The sequence below is a fragment of the Microtus pennsylvanicus genome, chromosome 15 (genome assembly GCF_037038515.1).
Source record: "Microtus pennsylvanicus isolate mMicPen1 chromosome 15, mMicPen1.hap1, whole genome shotgun sequence".
Classification (NCBI taxonomy): Eukaryota; Metazoa; Chordata; class Mammalia; order Rodentia; family Cricetidae; genus Microtus; species Microtus pennsylvanicus.
Genome location: NC_134593.1, coordinates 23,734,112 through 23,759,814, shown reverse-complemented (window position 1 = coordinate 23,759,814; position 25,703 = coordinate 23,734,112). Strand labels below are relative to the sequence as shown.

The 25,703-nt window shown below is 47.1% G+C and overlaps 1 protein-coding gene across 1 annotated transcript; it reads left to right on the top strand.

Moving 5' to 3' along the window:
• The first annotated feature begins 1,207 nt into the window (after positions 1-1,207).
• C15H8orf74 (chromosome 15 C8orf74 homolog) lies at positions 1,208-24,445 on the top strand. Its single transcript, XM_075950261.1, has 4 exons — positions 1,208-1,255; positions 5,004-5,196; positions 21,959-22,374; positions 24,206-24,445. Exons 1-4 carry the CDS (start codon positions 1,208-1,210, stop codon positions 24,443-24,445), a joined length of 897 nt encoding a protein of 298 aa, XP_075806376.1.
• The last annotated feature ends 1,258 nt before the right edge of the window (positions 24,446-25,703 follow it).

Genomic DNA, 25,703 nt, shown 5'->3' with positions numbered 1-25,703 from the left:
CAAGACATAGGGCATGGTGATCAGTAAGTTCCCCTGGCTAGGAGTCAGCAGGGAAAAGGAAGGGTCAGGGTGCATTTGAGGGGCAGTGGGGAAAGATCCCCTCCCCCAGTGCTGTAGTTCTGTGACTTGGTTTGTTTTCTATTGCTGTGATAAAACACTGACAAACCAACTTGGGGCGAAGGACTTATCTGGCTTATAGGTCACAGGTCATCATTGACAGAAGCCAAGGCAGGAATCTGGACGCAGGAACTAAACCAGAGACCATGGAGAAATATTGCTCTCTGGCGTGCCCCTCGTGGCCTTCTTAGTTTTTGTTTTTATACAGCCCAGGACCAACTGCCTAGGGATGGCACCACCTACAGTGGGCTGGGGCCTCACATATCAATCATTAATCAAAAAAAAAAAGCCCCTACAGTCTTACCTACTGTCCAATCTGGTGGTGGTATTTTCTCAACTAAGCTTCCTTCTTCCAAGATGATCCTAGCTTGTGTCAAGTTGATTTAAAAAAACAAAAAACAAAAAAACTAGCCAGCTCAGGAGAGAACACCAACCCCAACCAGTTTTCCCAGACCTTTCTACTGGGGCTCCAACATGGGTCATGGAGGAGGGGCCAGCATAGCTGTTCCTCAGATGACCCAGGTATTTCTAGGACAGGGAGGCTAGGAGGAAGCCTGACTCATTGCTCCCAGGATGTGGTGCTTGGGCACAGCACTTGGGGCACCCCTGCCTAGCTGCTTTCTGTTTCAAAGCAAAGTCATAATATTGAAAACACAGAATTATGGAAGTCGCTGGGTGGTGGGTGGGGGAAGGTTGGGTTTGATCCTGAAGGGATGAGGTAAGGACGTGAAGGTCAGTATGGAGAGCAAACCTGACCTATAGGAGGACAGGGAGACTTAGGCTGCAATTAGCAGGATGTGTAGGATGAGGGAAGTGGAGTGTGCATGCATGTGTGTGTGTGCGCGCGTGCACACGTGTGTGTCCATGATGGAGAACAGATGGAAAACTGAGACTGATGAAAGGGAAAGGGGGTCAAGGTCTCTGCACAGATGCAGGAGGATGACCTAGGGCACAGGATCCCTGAAGGACCAGTATGAAAGAATTAGGAGTCTGGGACCCATGACATAACAAAGCCAGGCTTTCTTGCCGGGATTCTGGGAACCAAGTCAGTTCCAGAGACGTCTCCTAGCAACTGGGGAAAGCCAGGGCCATGGCACTCCTAACACCCCAGGGAGTGAAGGAAGTCTTCCAGTTTCAGGTAAAGATCTGGGTTAGAGTCCTTTGCTCCAGTGGGTATAATGGGGAGGGGGAGGTGTCCCAGCAAGGATCGTAGATGCTGTCTTCTTGGTTGGCACTTCTAACATCTCCACACACCACCTCCCAGGGCACAATGGATGCTTGAGGCTGGAATTCTAGAGTCACCAGCCTTGAGTCTGGTGCAATGGATGCTCGAGGCTGGAATTCCAGAGTCATAGCCTTTTGGGGGCTCAATGGGAAGTCTAGGCTATGGACCAGCCCATCAGAGATGGGGGAAGAGAAGGCAGTGCCTGCCAGCTGGTGCCGGGGCCCCAACAGCCCTCTAGAGCTGTAACCCACATGTGAGGGAGGGCAAAGGGGTTCTGGCTGATGGGAACTGCAGGGAAGGACTGCATCATTATAGAGACGTGTAGTGAACAGAAACTGCCAGGGGTTAAGAACAGGGCTCTAGGCCATGAGGTCTGCCATTGATCTGCTTGGAATTCCCCTAGCTGCCTATCTCTACTTCCCAAAGGCTGGGATTAAGAGCGTGCACCACCACCACCCGGCCTTGAAGTGACTCTTGCTTCTCCTACTATACACCCGTTCTAGAAAGGCCATAGAAGTACCACTGAGGGAGAAGTCTACTCTGTCAGTCTTCTCAATCCGCAAGAGAGCCCGGACAACCATCCAGCCTCACTAAACCTCTTCTCCGCCAGCCATTTACACTCTAGTATGAATGTATCAGGTTAGCTAGCTGAAGTCTCAAAGAGAAATTGACTTGTTTTAGGGACCTATAATTTAAAACGAGGCTTGTTGGAGGTGCTTAAACCTGGGACTACACGGGCTATGTCAGAACTCTCAAAGGAGTGCTCGCAAGAGTAAGTGGGGTTGGGGAGACAGTTCAACTGGTCAAGGACTCTTCACACGAGCTCAAGGACCTGACTGTGTCTGATCCCTAGAATATACTTCATGCACGGGTGGTACCAAAGCTTTATAATGCCAGAAATAATAGGAAGGCAGAGATAGACCAGAAGCCCAGACCACTTGGCCAGTTCCAGGCCAGTGAGAGACCCTGTCTCAAAAACACGGGGGACTGTGAGTGATGGCTGACTCCTGAGGCTGCTCTCTGGCTTCCACATACACACCCACACATGTGTACAAACACACAGAGGAACACTGACATGGGAGCACACCCACACATGTGTACCCCCACACATAGTGTACCAGATTTTTTCTTCTCTCTCCCTCTCTCCCCCCCCCTCTCTCTATTTCTTTTTGAGGATTTTTTTAGGCTTTTTGTTTGGTTTGGTTTTTTGTTAAGACAGGGTTTCTCTGTGTAGTCTTGGCTGTCCTGGAACTCGCTCTGTAGATCAGGCTGGTCTCAAGCTCACAAAGATTTGCCTGCCTCTGCCTCCTGAGCACTGGAATTAAAGGCATGCTCCACTACCACTAACTCCAGGCTTTTTCTTTTGGGCCACCAACCAGCTCCCAAATCACAACAGGGAGGCTTCCTGTTGGTTGTAAATGCTCAGCCTAGCTTAAGCTCATTTCTGGCTAATTCTTTTTAACTGTTTCTCTTTATCTACCTTTTGCATTGGGGCTTTTACCTTTTCTTTCTTTCTTGTTGTCTCTATGTCTGTCTGACTGGCTGACAGCTGCGTGGCTTCTGGCCCCAGGCATCTTCCTCGTTCTCTTGTTCTTATTTATTTATTTATTAAAGATTTCTGCCTCCTCCCCGACACCGCCTCCCATTTCCCTCCCCCTCCCCCGATCAAGTCCCCCTCCCTTGTCAGCCAAAGAGCAATCAAAGCAGTGTGGCGGTTTCTCAGGAAATTCGGGATCAACCTACCCCTGGACCCAGCAATACCACTCTTGGGAATATACCCAAGAGATGCCCTATCATACAACAAAAGTATATGCTCAACTATGTTCATAGCAGCAATGTTTGTAATAGCCAGAACCTGGAAACAACCTAGATGTCCTTCAATGGAAGAATGTATGAAGAAAGTATGGAATATATACATATTAGAATACTACTCAACAGTAAAAAACAATGACTTCTTGAATTTTGCATACAAATGGACGGAAATAGAAAACACTATCCTGAGTGAGGTAAGCCAGAACCAAAAAGAGGATCATGGGATGTACTCACTCATATTTGGTTTCTAGCCATAAATAAAGGGCATTGAGCCTATAATTCGTGATCCTAGAGAAGCTAAATAAGAAGGTGAACCCAAAGAAAAACCATCCTCCTGAATATTAACCTTCATCAGGCGATGAAAGGAGACAGAGACCCACATTGGAGCACCGGACTGAAATCTCAAGGTCCAAATCAGGAGCAGAAGGAGAGAGAGCACAAGCAAGGAACTCAGGACCGCGAGGGGTGCACTCACACACTGAGACAATGGGGATGTTCTATCGGGAACTCACTAAGGCCAGCTGGCCCGGGTCTGAAAAAGCAAGGGATAAAACCGGACTCGCTGAACATAGCAGACAATGAGGAATACTGAGAACTCAAGAACAATGGCAATGGGTTTTTGATCCTACTGCACGTACTAACTTTGTGGGAGCCTAGGCAGTTTGGATGCTCACCTTACTGGACCTGGATGGAGGTGGGTGGTCCTTGGACTTCCCACAGGGCAGGGAACCCTGATTGCTCTCTTGTTCTTTTTGAGCCTAGAGTTCTCCTCCTATTTTTTCACTCTGACTGTTAACCCCACCTTCTCTTTCTCTGCCTAGCTATTGGCTGTTCAGCTTTTTATTTGACCAGGCCAGGTGCTTTAGGCAGGCAAAGTGAAACAGATGCAATATATCTTTACATAATTAAACACACATCCTTACATTGTTAAACAAATGTAGCCTAAACACGTTTCACATGCTAGCAGTGGTGGTGCACGCCTTTAATCGCAGTGCTCGGGAGGCAGAGGCAGGCGGATCTCTGTGAGTTCAAGGCCAGCCTGGTCTACAGTGTGAGTTCCAGGACAGCCAAAGTTACACTGAGAAACTCTGTCTCAAAAAACTAAACCAACCAACCAAACAAACAACAACAACAACAACAACAAAACAAAATGAAAGCAAAGGTAATAGCTTTTACACAGTTAAAGTAATATTCTGTAGCATAAACAAATGTAGCACATCTTTGTCTAGTTAGAATAATATTCCACAACACATGAGAGCACACCCACACATGTGTACCTATACACACAGGAGCACATCCACACGTGTGTACCAACACACAAGAGCACATTCACACATGTGTGCCTACACACATATGGGAGCACATCTATACATGTATACCCACATACTTGGAAGCATACCCACACATGTGTGCCTACACACACAGGAGCACACCCACACATTTGTACTGATACACACAGGGCCACATCACACATGTGTACCTATACACATGGGAGCACACCCAGACACACACAAGAGCACACCTACACACGGGTACCAACATGTAGGAGACCACCCACACATGTGTCCAAACACAAATGGAGCACGCCCATATATGTACCGACCACAAGGGAACACACCCACACATGTGTACCAACACACAAGGGCCACACCCACACATGTGTACACACTAGAGCAGACCCAAAAGAACAAGTTTCCAGGAAGGGGAGGAACAGTTGTCTAGAAACTAAGCCTGATTCCTCCTTGGGGTCCCCACATTCCTGGTAATTCTCAGGATTTTCCTGGGGCCCCACAACAGTGTCATGCCCAGTAATGACTTTGTTCTCCTTTCCCTGTAACACCCCCTGCAGAAACCTCAGGGGCGAGAGCACTTGCGAAGGCTCCTGAACTGGGAGGAGTTTGATGAGCTGAGGGATGCCCGCCGGAGCATCCTGCTGGACACCCTCTACGACAGTGTTATCTTTGCTGTGGGCAAAGGCTTCCCATGGGTCGAGGTGGTTCAGGTGGTCAAGTTCACGGAAGAGTTGCTCAAGGAGACCAAAGGTAAAGAATGACACCAAGGGCAGGCCATGGGAGCTCCCAGGAGCCAGTGATCTCTTGAGAGGCACTGTGCTCAGAAGCAGCACGGCCCCGGGCTCTGGTCCCCATCCCTGATCTTTATGGCTGCAAATCCTGCACCGCTTCACACTGTACACATGAACTAAGTGTGTCAGTCCCCTCCTTAGAGTCTTTCATGGACTCTCCCTTGCACTGTGGGACGGAAGGTTGTCCCCACAATGAGTTATGTTCCTCAGGAGGTGTCCCCTCTGCTGTGGACTGGTCACTGCAGAGCCATTATGGAAACATGATGGTTTAATTACAAAACACAAAACTGTCTTTCCCACCATCATTCCTCCACGTGAATCATATCAGTGTATCTTCAGATCGCATTGTGGTAGAAGGTTTGGTTTTTTAAACTGCTATTTGAGTCACTGACTTCAATTTCATAAGGATATCCTTTGATGATTTTGGTTTGAGGTTAGGGCAAATTTCCCACTGGTTTCTAAAATGGCCAGGGACATACTTTTGTAATTTTTTTTACTATGAATTTATTTGAAGCAAGGCTCCTCAGCATTGCAATATCAAAACATTAGTTGAATCTGAAAAATATTGAAGATATTCTATATTCTACAGTATTAATTATTCATCTAAGATTTAATTTTTATATTTAAATAAACAAGTAAATAATCTCATTCATATGCAACCATAATCTTTAATCAATAGTAAAACTACATCTGTTGGGAAATGTTTTAAATGTAATACTCATAAATGGTAAATTGATTTGCATACCTATTTTCTTTACCTACATATCCAGGGTGATATTACATTTGGAGGGCATGAAGTTGGGCATGGTGGTGAAACACCTTCATCTCAGCACTTGGGAGGTAGATGGGTCTCTGTGAGTATATGACCAGCCTGATCTATAGCGTACATAGTGAGTCCAAGGCCAGCCAGGGTTACATTGTGAGACCCGGTCCCAAAATAAAATTGGTGGGGTACAAAAGGGTCACAGGTGGAAAGCATTCAAGAAGCCATGCTTACAACACTTGGGGCCTTGGCTGAAGGTGGAAGACTCTTAGAGGAGGGAGTTGTGTTACCATCACTCTGCTGCTGAAGGTTCACTAGCACAAGCTCACCTGTGCCCTGGACCAGCCATCCGTTAGGAACGCTGGGTCTTCTGCATGACCCACTGACTTACGTTACCGCCTCTGACTTCACTAGGTTGCTCATCCCCAGTTTGCCCAATGCCAGCCCTGATCTTGATCCCCCTTTTCTCTCCCCTCTGGTAACATCTGAGCCAGCCACCCAGGTTCGCTGTTGGGTTATGAGCCAAATGCTGAAACTGCAAAAATTAGAAACTCTTAAAAGCTGATAGATTGCTTGTTATACCAATGTGAGGACCTAAGCCGGGGTCCTCAGCAATCACTTAAAGGCAGGGCATTGTGCTAAATGTCCCTATGAGGTGTATGCCCCAGCACTGGAGGCAGAGGCAGGGACGATTGGTTCCTGGGATTTGCTAGCAAAATGGTGAGATCTAAGTTCAGTGAGAGCCCTTATCTAAAAAAACAACTAAGAAAGACACCGAACATTAGTCTCTGACCTCCATACATGCATGTGTAGGCTAGCACACCACAAACACATGTACACATACACACACCACAGTCCACTTGGCTCTTCAAAGAGCTGACATCTCGAGACATTTCTCCGTCACAAAGGCCTATTGCAGTAAACACATTTCTCTATCTGCTGAGGAGGCGTCAGCATCTCCACATGCACACAACATCTGCTGTGACGATCACACTCCAGGGACCAAATCCACAAAGCAAGACACAAAGCAGATTAGAACCCTCTACATCTACACCACTTACACCTTGAGTATCCGAAACGAAGCAAAGCTGGGGCAGACAGCATCATGAATAACAACAACAACAAAACTCATCATGTCAGCAACTTAAAATAGTAGGAGAAGACTTAAAAGAATAAACAGAAAAAAATGCAAGCCAGGAACAGCATTTACTTTATTAAAATAGTTAAACTACCTGACTCAGACAGTTACTGACCACACTTCGAAGTCTTTTATCTTAGTGGGTAGCTGTTCTTTCCTCCTATAAATGCTAATAATTTTTTTATTGATTTTTATTGAGCTCTACATTTTTCTCTGCTCCTCTCTCTGCCTCTCCCCTCTTCCCTTCAACCCTCCTCAAAGGTCCCCATGCTCCCGATTTACTCAGGAGATCTTGTCTTTTTCTACTTCCCCTGCAGAGTAGATCTATGTAAGTCTCTCTTAGTGTCCTTATTGTTGTCTAAGTTCTCTGGGATTGAGGTTTGTGAGCTGGTTTTGTTTGCTTTATGTTTAAAAACCACCTATGAGTGAGTACATGTGATAATTGTCTTTCTGCGTCTGGGTTACCTCACTCAAAATTATGTTTTCTAGCTCCATGCATTTTTCCTGCAAAATTCAAGCTGTCGTTATTTTTTTCTGCTGTGTAGTACTCCATTGTGTAAATGTACATTTTTCTTATCCATTCTTTGGTCGAGGGGCATTTAGATTGTTTCCAGGTTCTGGTTATGACAAGCAAAGCTGCTATGAACTTAGTTGAGCACATGTCCTTGTGGCACAATTGAGCATCCTTTGGATGTATGCACAAAAGTGGTATTATTACTGGGTCTGGAGGAAGGTTGTTTTCTAATTTTCTGAGAAATCGTCACACTGACATCCAAAGGGGCTGTACCAGCTTGCATTCCCACCAGCAATGCAGAAGTGTTCTCTTTTCCCCCAAACCTCTCCAGCATAAGTTATCATCAGTGTTTTTGATCTTGGCCATTCTTACACATTTAAGATGGAATCTCGGAGTTGTTTTAATTTGCATTTCTCTGATGGCTAAGGATGTTGAGCATTTCCTTAAGTGTCTTTCAGCCATTTTAGATTTCTCTGTTGAAAGTTCTCTGTTTAGGTCTGTACTCCATTTTTTATTGGATTATTTGTTCTTTTGGTGACCAATTTCTTGAATTCTTTGTATATTTTGGAGATCAGGCCTCTGTCTGATGTGGGGTTAGTGAAGATCTTTTCCCATTCTGCAGGCTGTCATTTTGCCTTGTTGACCATGTCCTTTGCTTTACAGAAGCTTTTCAGTTTCAGGAGGTCCCATTTATTAATTGTTTCTCTCAGTGTCTGTGCTGCTGGGGTTATATTTAGGAAGTGGTCTCCTGTGCCAATGCGTTCAAGTGTACTTCACACTTTCTCTTCTATAAGGTTCAGTGTGGCTGGCTTTATGTTGAGGTCTTTCATCCATTTGGACTTGAGTTTTGTGCATGGTGATAGATTTGTGTCTATTTTCATTCTTCTACATGTTGATATCCAGTTATGCCAAAACCACTTGTTAAATATGCTTTCTTTTTTCCATTTGATATTTTTTGCTTCTTTGTCAAAAATTAGGTATTCGAAGATGTGTGGATTGATATCCAGGTCTTCTATTCGGTTCCATTTGTCCTCCTGTCTGTTCTTATGTCAATACCAGGCTGTTTTCAGTACTGTAGCTCTGTAGTAGAGTTTGAAGTCAGGGATTGTGGTGCCTCCAGAAGTTCTTTACATGGTACAGGAATGTTTTGGTTAGCCTGAGTTTTTTGCTTTTCCAAATGAAGTTGAGTACTGTTCTTTTGATGTCTATGAAGAATTTTCCTGGGATTTTGATGGGCATTGAATCTGTAGATTGCTTTTGATAAGATTGCCATTTTTACTATGTTAATTTTGCCTACCCAAGAGCATGAGAGATCTTTCCACTTTCTGGTGTCTTCTTCAATTTCTTTCCTCAAAGATTTAAAGTTCTTGTCATACAAGTCTTCCATTTGTTTGGTTAGAGTTACTCTGAAACAATTTATACTATTTGTGGCTATTGTGAAGGGTGTTGTTTCTCTGATTTCTTCCCCAGCCCTTTTATTATTTGTGTACAGGAGGGCTACTGATTTTTTTGAGTTAATCTTGTATCCTGCTACATTACTTAAAGTGTTAATGAGTTGTAGAAGTTCCTTGGTAGAATTTTTGGGATCACTTATGTAAACTATCATATCATCAGCAAACAGCAAGAGTTTGACTTCTTTTCAATTTGTATCCCCTTGATCTCCTTTTGGTGTCTTATTGCTCTAGCTAGAACCTCAAGAACTATATTGAATAGATATGGAGAGAGTGGACAACCTTGTCTTGTTTCTGATTTCAGTGGAATTGCTGGGAGTTTCTCTCCATTTAGTTTGATGTTGGCTGTTGGCTTGCTGTATGTTGCCTTTATTATGTTTAGGTATGTTCCATGTATCCATGCTCTCTCCAAGACCTTTATCATGAAAGGATGTTGTATTTTGTCAAAAGCTTTTTCGGCAACTAATGAGAAGATCATGTGTTTTTTATTTTTCAGATCGTTTATATGGTGGATTGTGTTGATAGATATTTGTATATTGAACTATCCCTGCATCCCTGAGATCATGGTGGATGATTGTTCTGATGAGTTCTTGAATTTGATTTGCCAGTATTTTATTTAGTATTTTTGCATCAATGTTCATGTGTGAGATTGGGCTGTAATTCTCTTTCTTAGTAATGACTTTCTGAGGTTTGGGTGTCAGGGTAATTGTAGCCTCATAAAAAGAGTTTGGCAATGTTCCTTCTGTTTCTATTGTGTGGAATAATTTGAGGAGTATTGGTATTAGTTCTTCTTTGAAAATCTTGTAGAATTCTGAGCTGAAATCATCTGGTTCTAGTCTTTTTTTGGTTGGGAGACTTTTGTTGATTGTTTCTATTTCTTCAGCAGTTATATGTCTGTTTAATTGCTTATCTGGTCTTGATTTAATTTTGGTAAGTAATATTTATCCAGAAAGTTGTCCATTTCCTTTAGGTTTTCCAATTTTGTGGAGTACAGGTTTTCGAAATATAACCTGATGATTCTCTGTATTTCCTCCATGTCTGTAATTATGTCCCCCTTTTTATTTCTGATTTTGTTAATTTGGATGTTCTCTCTCTGCCTTATGGTTAGTTTGGATAAAGTTTTGTCTGTTTTGTAGATTTTCTCGAAGAACCAACTCCTTGTCTCATTGATTCTTTGTTTTGTTTTCTTTGTTTCTATTTGTTGATATCCACTCTCAATTTGATTATTTCCTGCCATATAGTTCTCTTAAGTGAGTTTGCTTCTTTTTGTTCTAAAGTTTTCAAATGTTCTGTTAACTCACTAGCGTAGAATTTTTCCAGCTTCTTTATGTAGGCGTTTAGTGCTATGAACGTGCCTCTTAACACTTACCCCTTTCATTGCATCCCATAAATTTGGGTATGTTGTGTGGTCATTTTCATTGAATTTTAGAAAGTCTTTAATTTCTCCCTTTATTTCTTCCTTGATTCATCAATGATCCAGGTGAGCATTGTTTAATTTCCATGTGTTTGTGGGTTTTCTGGAATTAGTATTGCTGTTGACTTCTAGTTTTAAGTCATGGTGATCTGATAAGGTACATTGGGTTATTCCAATTTTTTGTATTTGTTGAGGTTTGTTTTGTTACTGAGTATGTGGTCAATTTTTGAGAAGGTTCCATGAGGTGCTGAGAAGAAGGTATATTCTTTTCTGTTTGGATTGAATATTCTATAAATGTCTGTTATATCCATTTGAGTCATAACATCTGTTAGTTCTCTTATTTCTTTGTTCATTTTTTGTCTGATTAACCTGTCCAGTGGTGAGGAGGGAGTGTTGAAGTCTCCCACTATTAGTGTGTGGGGTTTGTATTATTTAAGCTTTAGAAGTGTTTCTTTTATATACAAGGGTGCCCTTGTATTTGGGGCATAGATGTTCAGTATTGAAATTTCCTCTTGATGGATTTTTCCTGTGACTAATATGAAATGACCTTCTTTGTTTCTTTTGACTGATTTTAGTTTGAAGTCTGTTAGATATTAGGATAGCTATACCCACATGTTTCTTAGGTCCATTTGATTGGTATATTTTTTTCCTAACCCTTTTTTTCTGAGACAATATCTGCCTTTGAGGTTTAGATGTGTTTCTTGTATGCAGAAGAAGGATGGATTCTGTTTTCATATCCAATCTGTTAGCCTGTGCCTTTTTATAGGTGAGTTGAGTCAATTTACATTAAGGAATACTAATGACCAGTGATTGCTATTTCCTGTTAGTTTAGTTTTCATTGTTGGTGGTGTTAATTGTGCATTTTTCCCTTTTTGGGGATTTGCTGCTATAAAACCATCAATTGTCTGTGTTTTTGTTGGTGTAGCCAACTTCTTGGGTTGGAGTTTTCCCTCTAGTATTTCATGGAGGGCTGGGTTTGTAGCTAGGTATTGGTGAAATTTAGATTTGTTGTGGAATATCTTGTTTTATCCTTCTATGGTGATTGACAGTTTTGCTGGGGATAGTAGTCTGGGCTGGTATCTGTGGTCTCTAAATGTCTGCATAACACTTGACCACGACATTCTGGGTTTCCTTGTCTCCAATGAGAAGTCAGGTGTAATTCTGATAGGTCTACCTTTATATGTTACTTGGCCTTTTTCCTTTGCAGCTCTTAATATTCTTTCTTTACTCTGTATGTTTAGTGCTTTGATTATTGTGTCACGAGAGCACTTTTTATTTGGATCCAGTCTATTTGGTGTTCTGTAAGCTTCTTGTATCTTCATAGGCATATCTTTCTTTAGGTTGGAAAAGTTTTCTTCTATAATTTTGTTAAATATATTTTCTGTGTTTTTGAGTTGAACTTCTTCTTCTTCTATACCTATTATTCTTAGATTTGTCCTTTTCCTGGTGTCCCATATTTTCTGGATATTTTGTGTTAAAATTTTGTTCGATTTAATGTTTTTTTTAACTGATGAGTCTATTTCCTCTATTGTATCTTCAGCGCTTGAGATTTTCTTTTCCATCTCTTGTATTCTGCTTATTCTGCTGTTCATGCTTGCGTTTGTGGTTCCTGATCATTTTCTCATGATTTCTGTTTCTATAATTCCCTCAGCTTGTGGTGTCTTTATTGTCTCTATTTCAGTTTTCAAGTCCTGAATAGTTTCTTTCATATGTTTGATTTCTTTTTCTTGGTTTTCTTCAAGTGATTTGCTGATGTCTTCCAATTTTTTGTTTGTCTTTTCCTCTTTTTCTTTTAGGGAATTTCTCATTTCTTCTTTAAGAGTTTCAAACATTCTCTTGAAGTTATTTTTTAGGTCATTTTCTTCTGCTTCGTCTATATTTGGTTGTTCAGGTCTTGCTGTTGTAGGGTCTTTAGGTTTTACTGGTGTTGTGTTGCTCTTTGTGGTGTTGCATGTGTTCTTACCTTTACTACTCATCTTTTCCTCTAATAGGTGTGGTTGGGGCTTTCTGAGATTCTGTTGAATAATCTTCTAGATGCCAGTGAATCCAAAGCTCAGATGTTTGTTCCTCGTGGTACAGTCAGTATCACAGTTCTATTTACCCAATTGGTTACTCTGTGTTCCTGGAGATAGCTCAGCGCTCCTGTGCTTTGCTCTACTCCCTTGGAGTTTGCTATCTCAGGCCTACTTTGGCCTAGGTTGCTGGCTTTGCCCTGTTTCTTTAAATCCTGGTTTGGATCCCGTCCTGCAGAAGTCCCTGGCTTGGAGTTGGACCTGGAAAGGTTTCTAGCTCTGGTCTACTGCCTTGGACGTCCCAGCTCCAGTGTGCTTGGACCCACAGAGGACCTGCTTATTCCCTCAGAGGTCCCAGACTCATGCTCAGACCTGCAGAGGTTTCAGGTTCCTGCCTATTCCCTTTGATATTCCAGACAATGCCTGGACCCACAGAGGTCCTGGCTCAGGCCTACTCCCTCTGAGGTCCCAGACTCACACCTGAGATCTCTTGTCCCAGGTTCCCTCACACCCAGAATGGCAGAGGTCCTGGCTCAGGCCTAATTCCTGGGAGGTCCTAGACTCATGCCCAGACTCACCAGGGTTCTGGCTTAGGTGTACTCCCTTGAAGGTCCCAGATTCACATCCAGACCCTCACCAGTCTCTGGCTTTGGCTCACTTGCTCAGCGGTTACTCCCCTGTACATGTTCCGGTGGAGATCACTGACTCTGAATCTGGTTGCTGGCTCAATCCTGATCCCCCAGTGTCCTGGGACTGTGTTGGCTCCAGGGACTGAATTTGCTCCTGGCTTCTGCTCCCAGTGAAGCTTGTCAATGCTAATATTTTTGAAATTTTTCTATGTTTTGAGAAAACCAGACAAATGTTCTCCATTCTATTATCCTCCCTCCAGTGCCATGGTTTGATGTTGTTTCTTGGGCACAGAAATCACCCTATGCACCCTCCGATTTGGATCAGGTGGAACTGTCAGTCCAATAGCAGTGCCCTTGCATAAACATCTTTTTTTTCTCTTCCACATACTTATTCTTGAAGCACTTGGTTAACACATTAGCTTCTTCAAGCGAACCTGCCTTCGTTTAGTAGGAGCTCCTGGAGCCTCACCAGCAGAGGGAACACCAATGTAGACAGAGGGTGTGTTTGTAAACACCAGCTTTGTCTCTGCACCCCGTTGGCCAGTCACACTGCTGGAGCTTCTGTCAAGTGCATCGGGCTAAGTGAAAAGCTAATAGTCCAGAATAAGGTGCCAGGACAAGGCATTGTGTATCTTCCCTTCATCTGCAGATGGGTTCAGGCTATGGATCAGGAGAAAAGAAGCCCAGGAAATCTCTGCGTGCCATCTAACCCAGCTGCTGTAGGCCGTGACCTCTCCTGACACACATGCGCACAAGCACCTATCTAGATGAGTGACAGAGCTGTGCACTGTCCTGATGAGGGCACTCCTACCCTGCATCCTGCCCCAGCCCCTCCTAGGTACATCACACCTATGACAGGCACTGGCATAGGACGCACTCAGTGGGGGCCACAGGCCAACACCATCAGAGTTTCTGTTTCGGCTGATATCCACGCTGGCTGCCACTCTTCTTGGCAGGTGGCTTCCCTGGGGTGCTTTGTTGTGGCTAACCTAGGCTAAGGATGGTTGTATTTTGTTTGCACGACAGATGAGGACATTGGCAGGCAGTGTTTAAGGAGGGGTTGTGTTTGCACAACAGTGATTCAGAGCCCTGCCAGGATGGCTGCCAGCTCAGCTTATCTCCTTGCCCAATCGAACCCAGCACTGGGAGGGAAATGGCAGCCCTTTATTCAAAAGCATAAGCTGATTTCGTCCTGGAAAAAGGGCTCCCAGGATCTTCTGGCCTCAATTCCAGGCTCTGTACTTGGCACCTTCTTGGGTCAGCCTCCGGGAAGGCTGGGAAACTCACATCCAGCTGGCCTAGGGTGAGATCACCAGCCATAGGGTCAAGGGGCAGGGTTCTTCCAGTCTCCCACATCCTGGTTGGGAGAGAATGGCAGGAAAGGGCAGGCTTTATGTTCTGTACCCAAGCCATAGGGGACTCGGGAGAAAAGAGGGAACCCAACAAGCGGCTGCTCAGGAAGCCATGGGCAGGAAGGAAGGGATGAAGGGGGTTGAGGCAGCCTGAGCTACCTCAGTTTCACTCTGCAGTCCCTGGCCTCTGCTTGCCTGGAGGACTCTTCCCAGCCAGCTCCTTACTTCCACATCTTGTCACCATGACAATATGGACACATGAAGTTGGAAGACACCCCTGTCCGATTGCCTGGCCACGAAATCCCGGCGCTAATAGGAAGGCAGCCTGGAGGAGCAGCTAATAGGAGCAGAGCAGAGTGTGTCATGGTCCTGGCATCCGTAGTTCCACCCATGCCACTCCTGATTCTCCAGGAAATGTCACTAGGCCACCACAGGGTGGGAAGGCAGCCACCTGCCTGTCCCCAGCAGCCCAGACCTGGAGTAAGCAGTGAGTCACCAGGCTACCCGGCATGGCTCTTCCACCCAGGGTACTCATGGCCATGGAGAAGTTCTGTACCCTCACCACCACCCCCTGCAGCACCCTAGTCCAGCAAAGCAGAGAACAGGTGACAGACTGAGCAGGGTTACCCTCAGACCAGGCCAGGATGGAGGCGTTAGAGCGAAGTTCTTTGCCAAAGTTTCCTTCAAGGCCATTGGTGGAGATGTTTCTTGGGACAAACTGGCAACTCTCACTTTAGAGTTTCCCCTGGGTGAATATGATGCCTCGGGCCACCCTTGAAAGTGCCATAGGCAACAAGAGTCAGCAACATACATACACCTGCTTCCTTACCGTTCTGGAGGCTGCAAGTCCAGGAAGAGTTGTTGGCAGGCCGCTTGTTCCTAAGACCGCTCTCGCTGGCCTTCAGCTGCCGCCCCCCCCCATGTCCTCACGTGGTCCCCTTCTGTCCATGTCCACTACTTCTCACTTAAGGCCCCACTCAGACTACATGGCTTCATTTAACCCCCAGCTACTTTAAAGATCTTATCGCCTCCTCCCCCAAAAAAACATTCTGAGGTCTTTGGGGGTGGTTAGGTATCCAGTGTAAAAATATGAAGAAGCCAGATATGGTGGCCTATGTCTACCTTTTCAGAACTTAAGAGACTGAGACAGAAGCCATCCTGTACTATACCACAAGAGTCCATATTAAAAGAAAAACAAGAGCAGTTCAGGGTGGTACTCAACCCGTATGCAGAGTGAGGTCACCGCTAACTATGTCAACAAGCCTGCCACAGAAGCATTCTCCTTCCCTGGCCAGACTGTCTATCCTGCCAAGGGTGGCTATGAAAAGTCTAGCCTTCCCTGTGGCGTCGATAATCTCCCCTATGGTCTGGTACGAGAGTAAGTGTTTCAAAGGTGAGATGCTGTGACCCAGAGAGATTAACTTTCCTAAGAATGCTCCTAGGGTAAGTGAGTTCAGGATTTGAAACCAGGACTCTGTCTGACTCAGAATCCACACCCAGCTTGGTGACTTTGCATTTTGATCAGGGACCTGAGCACCTGGGGTGTAGGCGGGCTGGAGAGGTAGAGAGGTAGCTGAGAGAAGCCCCTACCTCAAGTGGGATAGGAAGCTGGCATGCAGGAAGAAGAAGCACCTAGGAGGGCCAGGAAAGCTGTCTGGGAGTGCCCTCATAACTGGTCACCTTGAGTTACATCCTGAGTCTGGGGACTGATCCCAGCCACCAGCAGGAGGACTCCAGAGGGGTTCGTGTCTCAGCCCAGACTAAGAGAGTAACCTGTGTCTGCCAGCTGTCTATGTCACCTATGGACGGATGTCAGTCCTCCATCTCTTGACTGTGACCATCTGCCGTCTTATTCCTGCCCTTCCTCAGCCAGTTGAGTCCCTAGCATCCCGGGAAAAGGTGCTGTAAAAAGTAGATGATTGGCAGGCTGGGTACAGAGTCAGATCCCTGACATCGGAGGATTATTTGGTTATTTCCATCTTAGGCAGGGGGACAGTTAAAACGATGGGGTTGCAGAGTCATGGCTCCCAGCACCCACTGTAGCCCACTATGGCTCTGAGGACCTTCAGCTCCATGGAAATCCTCACAGCTTCTTAGAGTGAAAAGGGACCAAGGAGGTCACCTAATCTACCCCTAACCCATCCATCAGCACATTTTAGAATCCTCGGGCACCCATGTCCCACATCATACACCAGACAGTAAGTGACTATCAAGAAACAGGATGGCGGTCACCATCCAGTACTCAGGACCCTAAGGTGGTACCCCACCCCTAGAGAACCAGATAGATTCCAAATTATCCCCAGGGAGGTGCTGGTGGAGACCTAAGGAGAAAGGAGAGGGTGAACACACAAAAACACATTATTTATCCCTATGGAAGCCCTGGATAGTCACTGTCTTCAGACCTGACAAGGCAAAATTTTTATTGGCTCCATTTTCCAGATGAAAGCACTGATTTCTAGAAGGAGTCACCTGTACAAGCGAGGACATGCTGTGACCAGGTGTGAACTACATCTCCGTGAGTCCTCAGCCTGGGCTCTCACGGATTCACTGAGCTACTCTGTGGAGAAGCCAAACTCTGAGCTCAGCTCCCAGTGTCAAAGCCTGGGCTCGGTGGGGAACTCACAGGGACTGCCAGCCAAGGAGGCGGAGATCAGTGAAAGGCTGTCACTCCAATCTAAAGCCCAAGGCAGAGGGGAAGTCTCAGCCTGGCAGTCTGGGAAGATCTTGACAGGTCCTTCTCTAGGGGTTTTGGAATCAGACTGCCTACTCTCCTGTGCCTGCTCAGGTGCCACTGGCCTCCGCAGAAGAGGGGCTTCCTGTGGGGACATCCTGCTCTAAAGAGAAAGGGAGCCAGCATCCCAGAGACCCAGGGATAGACAGGTGACGTGGAAACAGTGCCAGGCAAAGGTGGAGAAATCTCACAGCCTTCATCTCAAAGTGCTGTGTGTCCCTGGCCATTGGTCAGCAGGGCAGACATAGTACACACATCAGGGCAACAGAACAATGGTGTCTCCTGCCCCAGCCTAGACCTTCCTTGCCTCAGGAACTGTGGCCAGCTACGTTCAGAGACACTTCTGACCACAAGAAGCCACAGGGTCAAGGGAAAAGAAGTAGAAATATCTCCCTTCCCCAGGTTAGGAATTGAAACAAAATCCAGGACCAGACCCTGGTCCCTTGGCTGGGACAGGTCCCACCCTTTTTCTGGACCTCAGTTATCTACCTTTAGAATAACAAGAACCTTTGGTGTAGAGAGATGATCTACCCCCTAAGAGATTCGAAAAGCATTGCATTTGCTCCACCTTGTTGATGATAGGACTGAGCTCATTAGCATATATTCGGGCTGCTTGGTATCCTTGGAAGGGTTTATTTTCAAGGTCTTTGGCTCAGACCATGCATCACTGATATAGTACCTACTACAGAACGGCCTTTAGAAATCTGAGAGAGTTGAGGTCCTTTCTGCATCTACGTCTAAGAATCTACAAAGAGAGCTTGAAGCCACTTGGAGGCAAGAGACCGGTGCTGAATCTGCAAGAGGCCGGTGCTGTATTCCGACTCTGCCATTCATCAGCTATGCATCCTTGAGCGAATCTCTCTGCCTTTCTCTGGGACTCAGTGTGCCCTGTGGGTAAATAAGGATGAGCTTCCCTGAGCTGAGAGGGGTTTGGGAACCCAAGGGGCACAGGGGCATATGACACAATACTATAGGATTCTCCAACCCTGAGGTGAATGCTGCCTTGGTAGTCACTACAGAGGTTCCTGGATGCTGGGGAACACAGAAGGGAGCTTGATGGAGACCGCAGGCCTGGCTTCTCACTCAGGTGCTAAGAAAGTCACGTTGTCAGGTTGTGTCCTGGCTTGACTCTTCTGCCTTGGATCCAAAACAAGGCAACCAGACCATCTTGTCGGAGACACCTAGGTCTGGATGGTGCCCATCCAGAAAGATCAGTCCCTCCTCACCGCTTCCGTGTCCTCCGCACCCTCAGATCGGGCTCATCTCCTGTGCTGCTATGGAGGGGCCAGCACTCCCCTTCCAGGTCTTTTTTGCCCGGTGCTGGAGCAAGCAAGCATCTTGTGTTGCCATAGGCAGATCCTCCCCCACACCCCTCTTCCATCATTCCTCTCCTCCTCCACGCTGCTCCTCCTCACAGGTGTGGGCCTCCAGGGGTTTGGGGACAGACTTCAGGAAGTTCCCAGTGGCCAATGCAAATTAAGGCCACTCCCTGTTATTGAAGAGCAATGTGCAGGCCCAGCTCTGCCTGCCTCTACCAGAGACTTCTCCTGCTTAATCCCTCGGTGCTGAGTCACTGGGATGCAGGGAGCAGAGTGTGCAGCTCACGGCAGCGAGGGACAAGGTCTAGCATCTCTGGTAGAGTTCAAATTCAGCCAGTTGACCAATTTGACTGATCAAATTCTTCCCATTGACCCAAGCAAAGGCTGCACTAGTATTTCCCTACCTTTCAAGAAAGCTGTATAACAAATTGTAGGAAGATCGGGACATGACTGGACCTCACAGATGTCGTGTACGGCTGCTGGGATGCAGAGGATGGGATGGCCTTGGAGAAAGCAGCGGACATGGCCACCCACATAGAGGGACAAGTTCCCCACCCTGTGCACCACCAAGCCAAGTCAGGCTGCATGCAGAACAGAGTACCTTCTGGCAGGCTCACTGCGAGGAGCCTAGAGGAGTCCTGATGGGTCCCCTCGTGACTGTTCACACACAGGGCTTCACTCAGGCCTGCAGGACAGAAACAATGTCTTCCTGGTGATCCCTCTACTTGGCTGCCATCTCAGTCTGAAGCCTGCTCAACCTCTTGCTTCTTGTTTTTGCTTCCCTACCCCCGAGGGGGTTATCTTGGAGGAATATAAGGATTCTATGCTACAGGAACCCTTTCCTGCCTTTTCTTCAGCACCCGTCCATCCTCTGTCCAGCCCCTCTGGACTCCCTGCCTTTCTCATCCTGGGCCCCGCATGCACCGCAGGTATTTATCCATGCATCCTCCGTTCTTGCTAGGTAATCTGTAGCATACCTGTGCCCTCATCTTTGCCCGCACCTGCTCCCAAGGCCAAGACTGCCTATCCCACATCATGTTCAACCACTACCACCCCCCCAAAAGCAGAAGCGAATCTGCCAATATGCTTACAAATATGAGCAGCCCAGACCCACGCATATGCAGAAAAGGCCCCAGCAGCGGGCAGGTCACCCAGAAGTGAATGGAGAGGGTGGAGGCTCTGCATGTATTCCTGCTGGTTGCCCATGCTGGGATCCCATGGCTCTGATACAAGGAAGAAATGCTAAAAGCAATCCTGCCCTAGGAACCAGTCTTCATCTTCTGATGTAGATGGGGCAGGGCTGTGTGTGGAGGGAGCTATCTGCATCCCAGAAAGTTCCCTAGGATTCTACAGTGTAGGCCTGAGAGGCACAGACAAGGGTTCCCACTGGGCCTAGTCCTTCCTTCCCACTGACCGGGATGTATGTGATGCTCAAGAAACCGAGACAAAGAAATTTGAATGTTAAGGATGAGGGCCATTGGTAGAGCTGGGCTTCAGAGCTCAGAGACTTTTGTCGCATCGAAAGTGCTTCCCTCTGACTCATTGGGAGTTTTGATAAACCAACGTGCAAGAGATAGGAATCTAGTCTCATTCTGTACGTGGATTCCTAGATTTGTCAGCACTGTTGGCTGAAGAAGTTGTCTTTTCTCCAATGTATCCTTTTAGAATCTTTTGTTCTAGCTGCATGGGTTTCTGTCTGGGTCCTCAATCTGTCCTGTTTCTGTCTCGTGTGATTATTGTAGAGTTAAAGTCATACATGCGCAAAGGATATGAAACTGGAAACAATACTGATTTCGGGGGCTGATGGAGAGGAAGGGATGAGGGGGGAGGACATAGAGTATGCAGGGTATTTAAGGTGAATTATGAACTTGCATGAAACTAGCCTTATGTGGCTCAGTATAATATGATTTTTAAACTGAAAGAGGAAAGAAGACAAAGGGTGTGTGTCAAAGGAGCTCAAGAGAACGGCAAGGTGGGAATCTGAATGATGTTAGGGTTTGAGCATGTAGCATCTTCTACAAGTTTTTATTTTGAGTACTTAGTCCCAGGTCTGGCCCTCTTTTGTAGGCTGTGGTGCCTCTATGAGGAGTAGATTGGGTGGAAGTGGTCATGAGGAGAGAGCCTTTGAAGGGACACCTGCCTCTGGGTCTATTCTCAGCTTGCTTCCCGAGCCTCCACCATATCTGACAGCCTCAGCGACAATACTCACACACCACTGACTGTCCCACTCCACCCTTCCCTTCCCACTGTGAGGAACTGAAGCTGTGAGCCCAAAGGCAATGCATAGAAGTGACACAGCAGAGTCACTCAGGAAAGTACCAGCCCAAGAGGGCACAGCAAGAGGAAGCTGGGTTGGCTTCTGGACCCAGGCCAGTAGCAGATGAGCGGCCAAGCTGCTCCTCAGAGTGCAGATTCTCCCTTCATTGTGTTCCCAGGGGATGCTGCTGTTATCCAGCAGCTGTCCTTGCAGTAGAGGAGCCTTCTCTACTCGGACACCCAGCTCTGACAAGAATAGGGTTGCAAGGGACACTAGGCGTTGGTACAATTACTGTTCCCAAGGTGCTGCCAAGAACCTCTGGTTGGTGAACCAGACCTGCACCTGCTCTCAGACAGTCCTCCAAATGTGTCATTCTCTCCACCATGGCCTGTTGCTCCTGTTCACAGTCATCCCACTCCCACACCAAGAACCCATTTCTGCTCACCTCCAGCCTGCTACTCAGATGCTCCAAAATGTCTCGTGCTGAAAACAAAGCCCATGGGTCCCTCCCATCTGCTTGCTGCCTACTTTTCCACCAATAGTTGCTGCCACCTCTCTGCACAGCCTTCTGCCATGACTCTTCGGGTACCAATTCCTGTGTCAGGTTCTGCCAGCCTGGATGGAGGTCTGCCTCAATACATTGCCCTGAGGTATCTAGAGGGTTCAGGCATGGGAAGAGACAGGAGAGAACTGTTCCCTCTCTGAGGAGTGACATCCTTGGTGTTGTTCTCATAGCTGACTCTCTATGTGAGGTCAACACTATTTATCCAACTCTGTCCCAAGTCCCCAGTATAAAGGTTACCTGGATACATCTTCGGTCACCTTCTTTCCCACAAACAGCAGAAACCCCTTGGTACTCCCTTTTCCCCTTCCTGAGGAAGCTGAAGTTGAAGCAAGTCGGAACAGAGTTGAAAGACAGGATGGAACAGTCCTATAGGGAAAATGCCATAAATCCAACTTACTGCAGAAGATCAGTCCTGGACTTCCTGGAAACCAAGATAAAGTGGGAAATGAGATGCACCCCTGAGCTCTTGGGAGCTAATGAGTGGCTGGAGAAGCAGAGTCGGGATGCAGGTTCTGAGGTTGGATGCAGGTTCACAGTCCAATTTATACTCTGTCCCCTGTGCCTCTGTATTTCCAGGCTGCTCCATCACGGAGGCTGTGACAGTCCTAGGGAACAAGCTCCAAGATTATCAGAAGCAGTTCAACGTCACCCACCTGCTGGCCCTCTGTGACTACTTCCACAACACCTTCATCCGACACTATCGACTCTACCAGTATGTCCTGAGCCAGGACCAGGAAGTCAACCTGACAGTTGCTCACGTGCAAATGTGTGCGCCGCCCCAGCCCCTGCCTCTGACAGATGGCACGGATCGGGATGTGTGGAGTCATGAGCAGCAGGTGGCTGACCTAAGCACAGCGGAAGCACAGAAGCGCTCAGACGTGTTAATGCTGAAGAAGACGCTGAGCCTGGAGCAGGCACACAGGCTGCAGAAGGCCTTCGGGGTCGAGGAGGCTCCAGCGCAGTTGAAGCCCCGTCCGACCTTGAGGAGGGAGGTGAGGCTCTGCCTGCCAGCCCCAGGATCTCTGAGACAGAGCAGAATGGACTAACACATAGGCCTCCTTCACTGTCTGCCCTGGTAGTGGGGACAGAGAGTCATATGGGCATCTAGCATTTCCCACAGACATTGCATGCACATCCTTGAACAGCATCCCGGCAGAGTAGAAACCCATGGCCCCATTTTTGTGATGACAATAATGAGGTTAAAGAACATCATTGCCTCACACCATGAAGGTACTGTGAAGTAGAGTTCATAGTTGGTGGAGGCCTGCAGACCTTGAAGCCACAGCTTTTGCCTCTGTGTCATTGACTGGTGACAGATTCCACTGACAGAGTCACAAAGGGAACATGGATCTTTGAGCTGCTGGGGAATGTCCCAGTGCCCTTTGTCTGCAATCAAAGCCATCATCATGGAGACCTAGGGTGCAGACAGCTCAGGGAAGGTGTGTGAGCAGCTAGCTCAGAGAAGACTGGAAGGGCTGAGTGTGTGTGTGCATGCGCATGCGAGCATGAAAGAGAGAGAGCAGAGGAAGAGAGCGAGAGAGTGAGAGAGAGAGAGAGAGCAAGAAAGAGAGAGAGAGAGAGAGAGAGCGCACATGCATAGACACAACAGGAGAGGTAGTTGCAAGATTGTATTGAAGGGGTTCTGGTTGTTGTTTGGTTGATTTTGACTTCTGGTGTGTGGCCCAAACAAAGTATTCCTCCGAAGTTCAAAATGATATTTGAGAAACTGCTAAAATAAGAACCCAGCAGGTTGGATGATATTTATCCAGGGTTAGGGCTCCTGACACATAGTAACAGGACAAGACATGCTAAGTACATTAAGACATCTCAAGTAGGCAGTCAGGCATGGTGGTGTACACCTATGATCCTACTACTCAGGAGGTGATGGTAGGAGGATCAGGAGTTCAAGAACAGCCTTAACTACATGAGACTCTGTCACAAAACAACAACAGCAGACATTCAATGGGGGTCCAGGAAGTTCAGTGACAGCTTGTCTCCAGGTCCTTTAAGGATCATACTCTAGGATACTGTGGCGTCTGTAAGCTAAGGCAGGAGAGGGCTGCCAAATGCCAGCTCCTGTTCCACCATGCCTCTCAGGTCCCCTTTAATCTTCCATGGGGCTCTCCAGCAAAGCTTGGCAGCCCTGGCAGTAAGCCTGAGAAAGGCATTCAACAACCATCACCACAGGGAAAATGAGCATCTTTGTAGCGTTCAGTCCTTCTCTAAAGATCTGGGGGGAAAACATGAATTTTATATTGAAATAACATCCAAGGAATATTCTGGAGTAAACTGCATACCAGATTTTAAGTATGTATATACAAACAATATATATCCCAATGTTTATCCCTCGTCACTCCCAGATATCATGCATAACTTCTCTGTCATAGCTCTAGAAGACTATAGGATCAGGAACGTGAAGGGGGTCACAGTGTGTCCTGCTAGGATGGCAAATGGGAGTTGGGCTCATATTCTTCCTGTCGTGGACTGGTCCAGAGTTAACCCCGTTCTCTAAAGCTCTACCTGTCCCCTCCAATGAAGTCACCAGGACTGTGCGATGTAAGGACAGTCGGGAGGTGGGAGGAGCTCCCTATGGCCATGTGGAACATTACTTGGCACTGGCCTCTGGTCCCAGAACCATGTGAGGGACAAATGACACACACAAGGAGATTGCTACCCAGGACTTGACAGGGGAAGGGAGAGAGCTGGTGTACGCAGGCGGTGACGTCCACAGAGGAGGGCCACCACTCTGGGGAGCCACAGCTGTCGGTGGGAGGATGGGCCTTGGCAGGCCTATAAGCGTGCTCACTGGTGTGTGTCCTGCAGGCTCTGGAGCGTCTGGTCAGCGAGGCCATCCATATCCAGATCGCATGCCTGCAGGAGCTTCTGCAGTACGAGATCCAGGTGGCCTTTGACATTCTGGACCTGAGGCTGCAGAAGAAGACATTGAGCCTCAGTGCTCCTCCACCCCCACTTCCCTGTATCACCGCTGGCCAGGTGACCCTAGAGGACTCTCCTAAGGTCAGTAAAGCCAATAAAGGAAAGAAAGGCAAAGCTAAGAAGTAGGAGGCTGGTGCCTACTGCCCAAGGACCCGTGAGAGAAGCAGTATGGACATGCTCGGCATAGACCAGAGGCTCCTAGTGATTAAAAGAAGCAAAGCCACTCTTGTGCTGTCTCTGTCTTGGAAACCACAGTGTGATGGGGGAGGGTAGCTGCTTGCCTAGGACAGACCTTTCTTTCAGTGGGACCACAGAAGTCTCCTGAGCAGAACAAGCCCTGGGTTTCTCCTTCCCTGGACATACGAGTGGTATAAGGTCTTACAGAGCATGCCGGGAGAGAGATGGAGCAAGGTCAGGTAGGTCAGCCACCCAGAGACAGAGCTGAAGAAAGGAGAGCCGGCGCTCAGGGCTCTGGGTCTGGGCTCTTTCCCTGGAGCACTGTGCCTTCATGCAGACATCTACCCAAGCTTTCTGCTACTGGTTTGACAGGGGGCAATGGCACACCTCCAAGAGTAGACCACCAGCCAGGTTCGTCCAACCAAGCACCCGTCAAGCCAACCTGGAGGGGACTGATTCTGCAAACCTGGGCAGGAAAAGGTAGTTCTTGTGGTCCTGAGCTGACAAAGCAGTGGCAGAATCCTTCTACCTTCTGGGAGTCCCTTCTTGGAAGAAGCTGGATCCCACTAAAGTTTCAACCACAGTGGAAGTGGAATGTTAGAGAATGGCGTGCAGAACCACAGAACCGGGGCTGTCACCCCGTTGAGAGAATGCTTACCTAGCTTGTACGAGGCCTGGGGGTTGGTCCCTAACACTATATAAACTGCAACCCCATCATTTGAGAGGTAGAGTCAGAAGGATCAGAAGTTCAAGGTCATCCTTGGCTACATAGAGGTCAATTTTGGATATGTGAGATCCTGTCCGAAAAAAAAATGGGATGAATGGATGAATGGATGGATAAAAATCTCCTCCTTCTGTCCCTAGAGACTGGGAGGTACAAGAGTCATCTCAAGGGCAAGCACTCCTCACTATGGTCTCCAGTGAGCCAATGCCCTCATCACAACAACATGAGCACAGAAACATGGGCGAGAGTTGCAGCGCTCTGCAGTGCTCTGCATCACTCTGCATCTCTCTGCATCACTCTGCATCTCTCTGCATCACTCTGCATCTCTCTGCATCACTCTGCAGCGCTCTGCATCACTCTGCAGCGCTCTGCATCACTCTGCATCTCTCTGCATCACTCTGCATCTCTCTGCATCGTCTGCATCTCTTTGCATCGCTCTGCATTGCTCTGCCTTGTTCTGCACTGGAAACCTCTGCCTGTAGG

Coding starts and splice junctions, on each gene's coding strand:
- C15H8orf74 (XM_075950261.1), top strand. CDS start 1,208: ATGGCACTCCTAACACCCCAGGGAGTGAAGGAAGTCTTCCAGTTTCAG. Junction 1,256..5,003: donor AGGAAGTCTTCCAGTTTCAG/GTAAAGATCTGG, acceptor CACCCCCTGCAG/AAACCTCAGGGGCGAGAGCA. Junction 22,375..24,205: donor GTCCGACCTTGAGGAGGGAG/GTGAGGCTCTGC, acceptor TGTGTCCTGCAG/GCTCTGGAGCGTCTGGTCAG.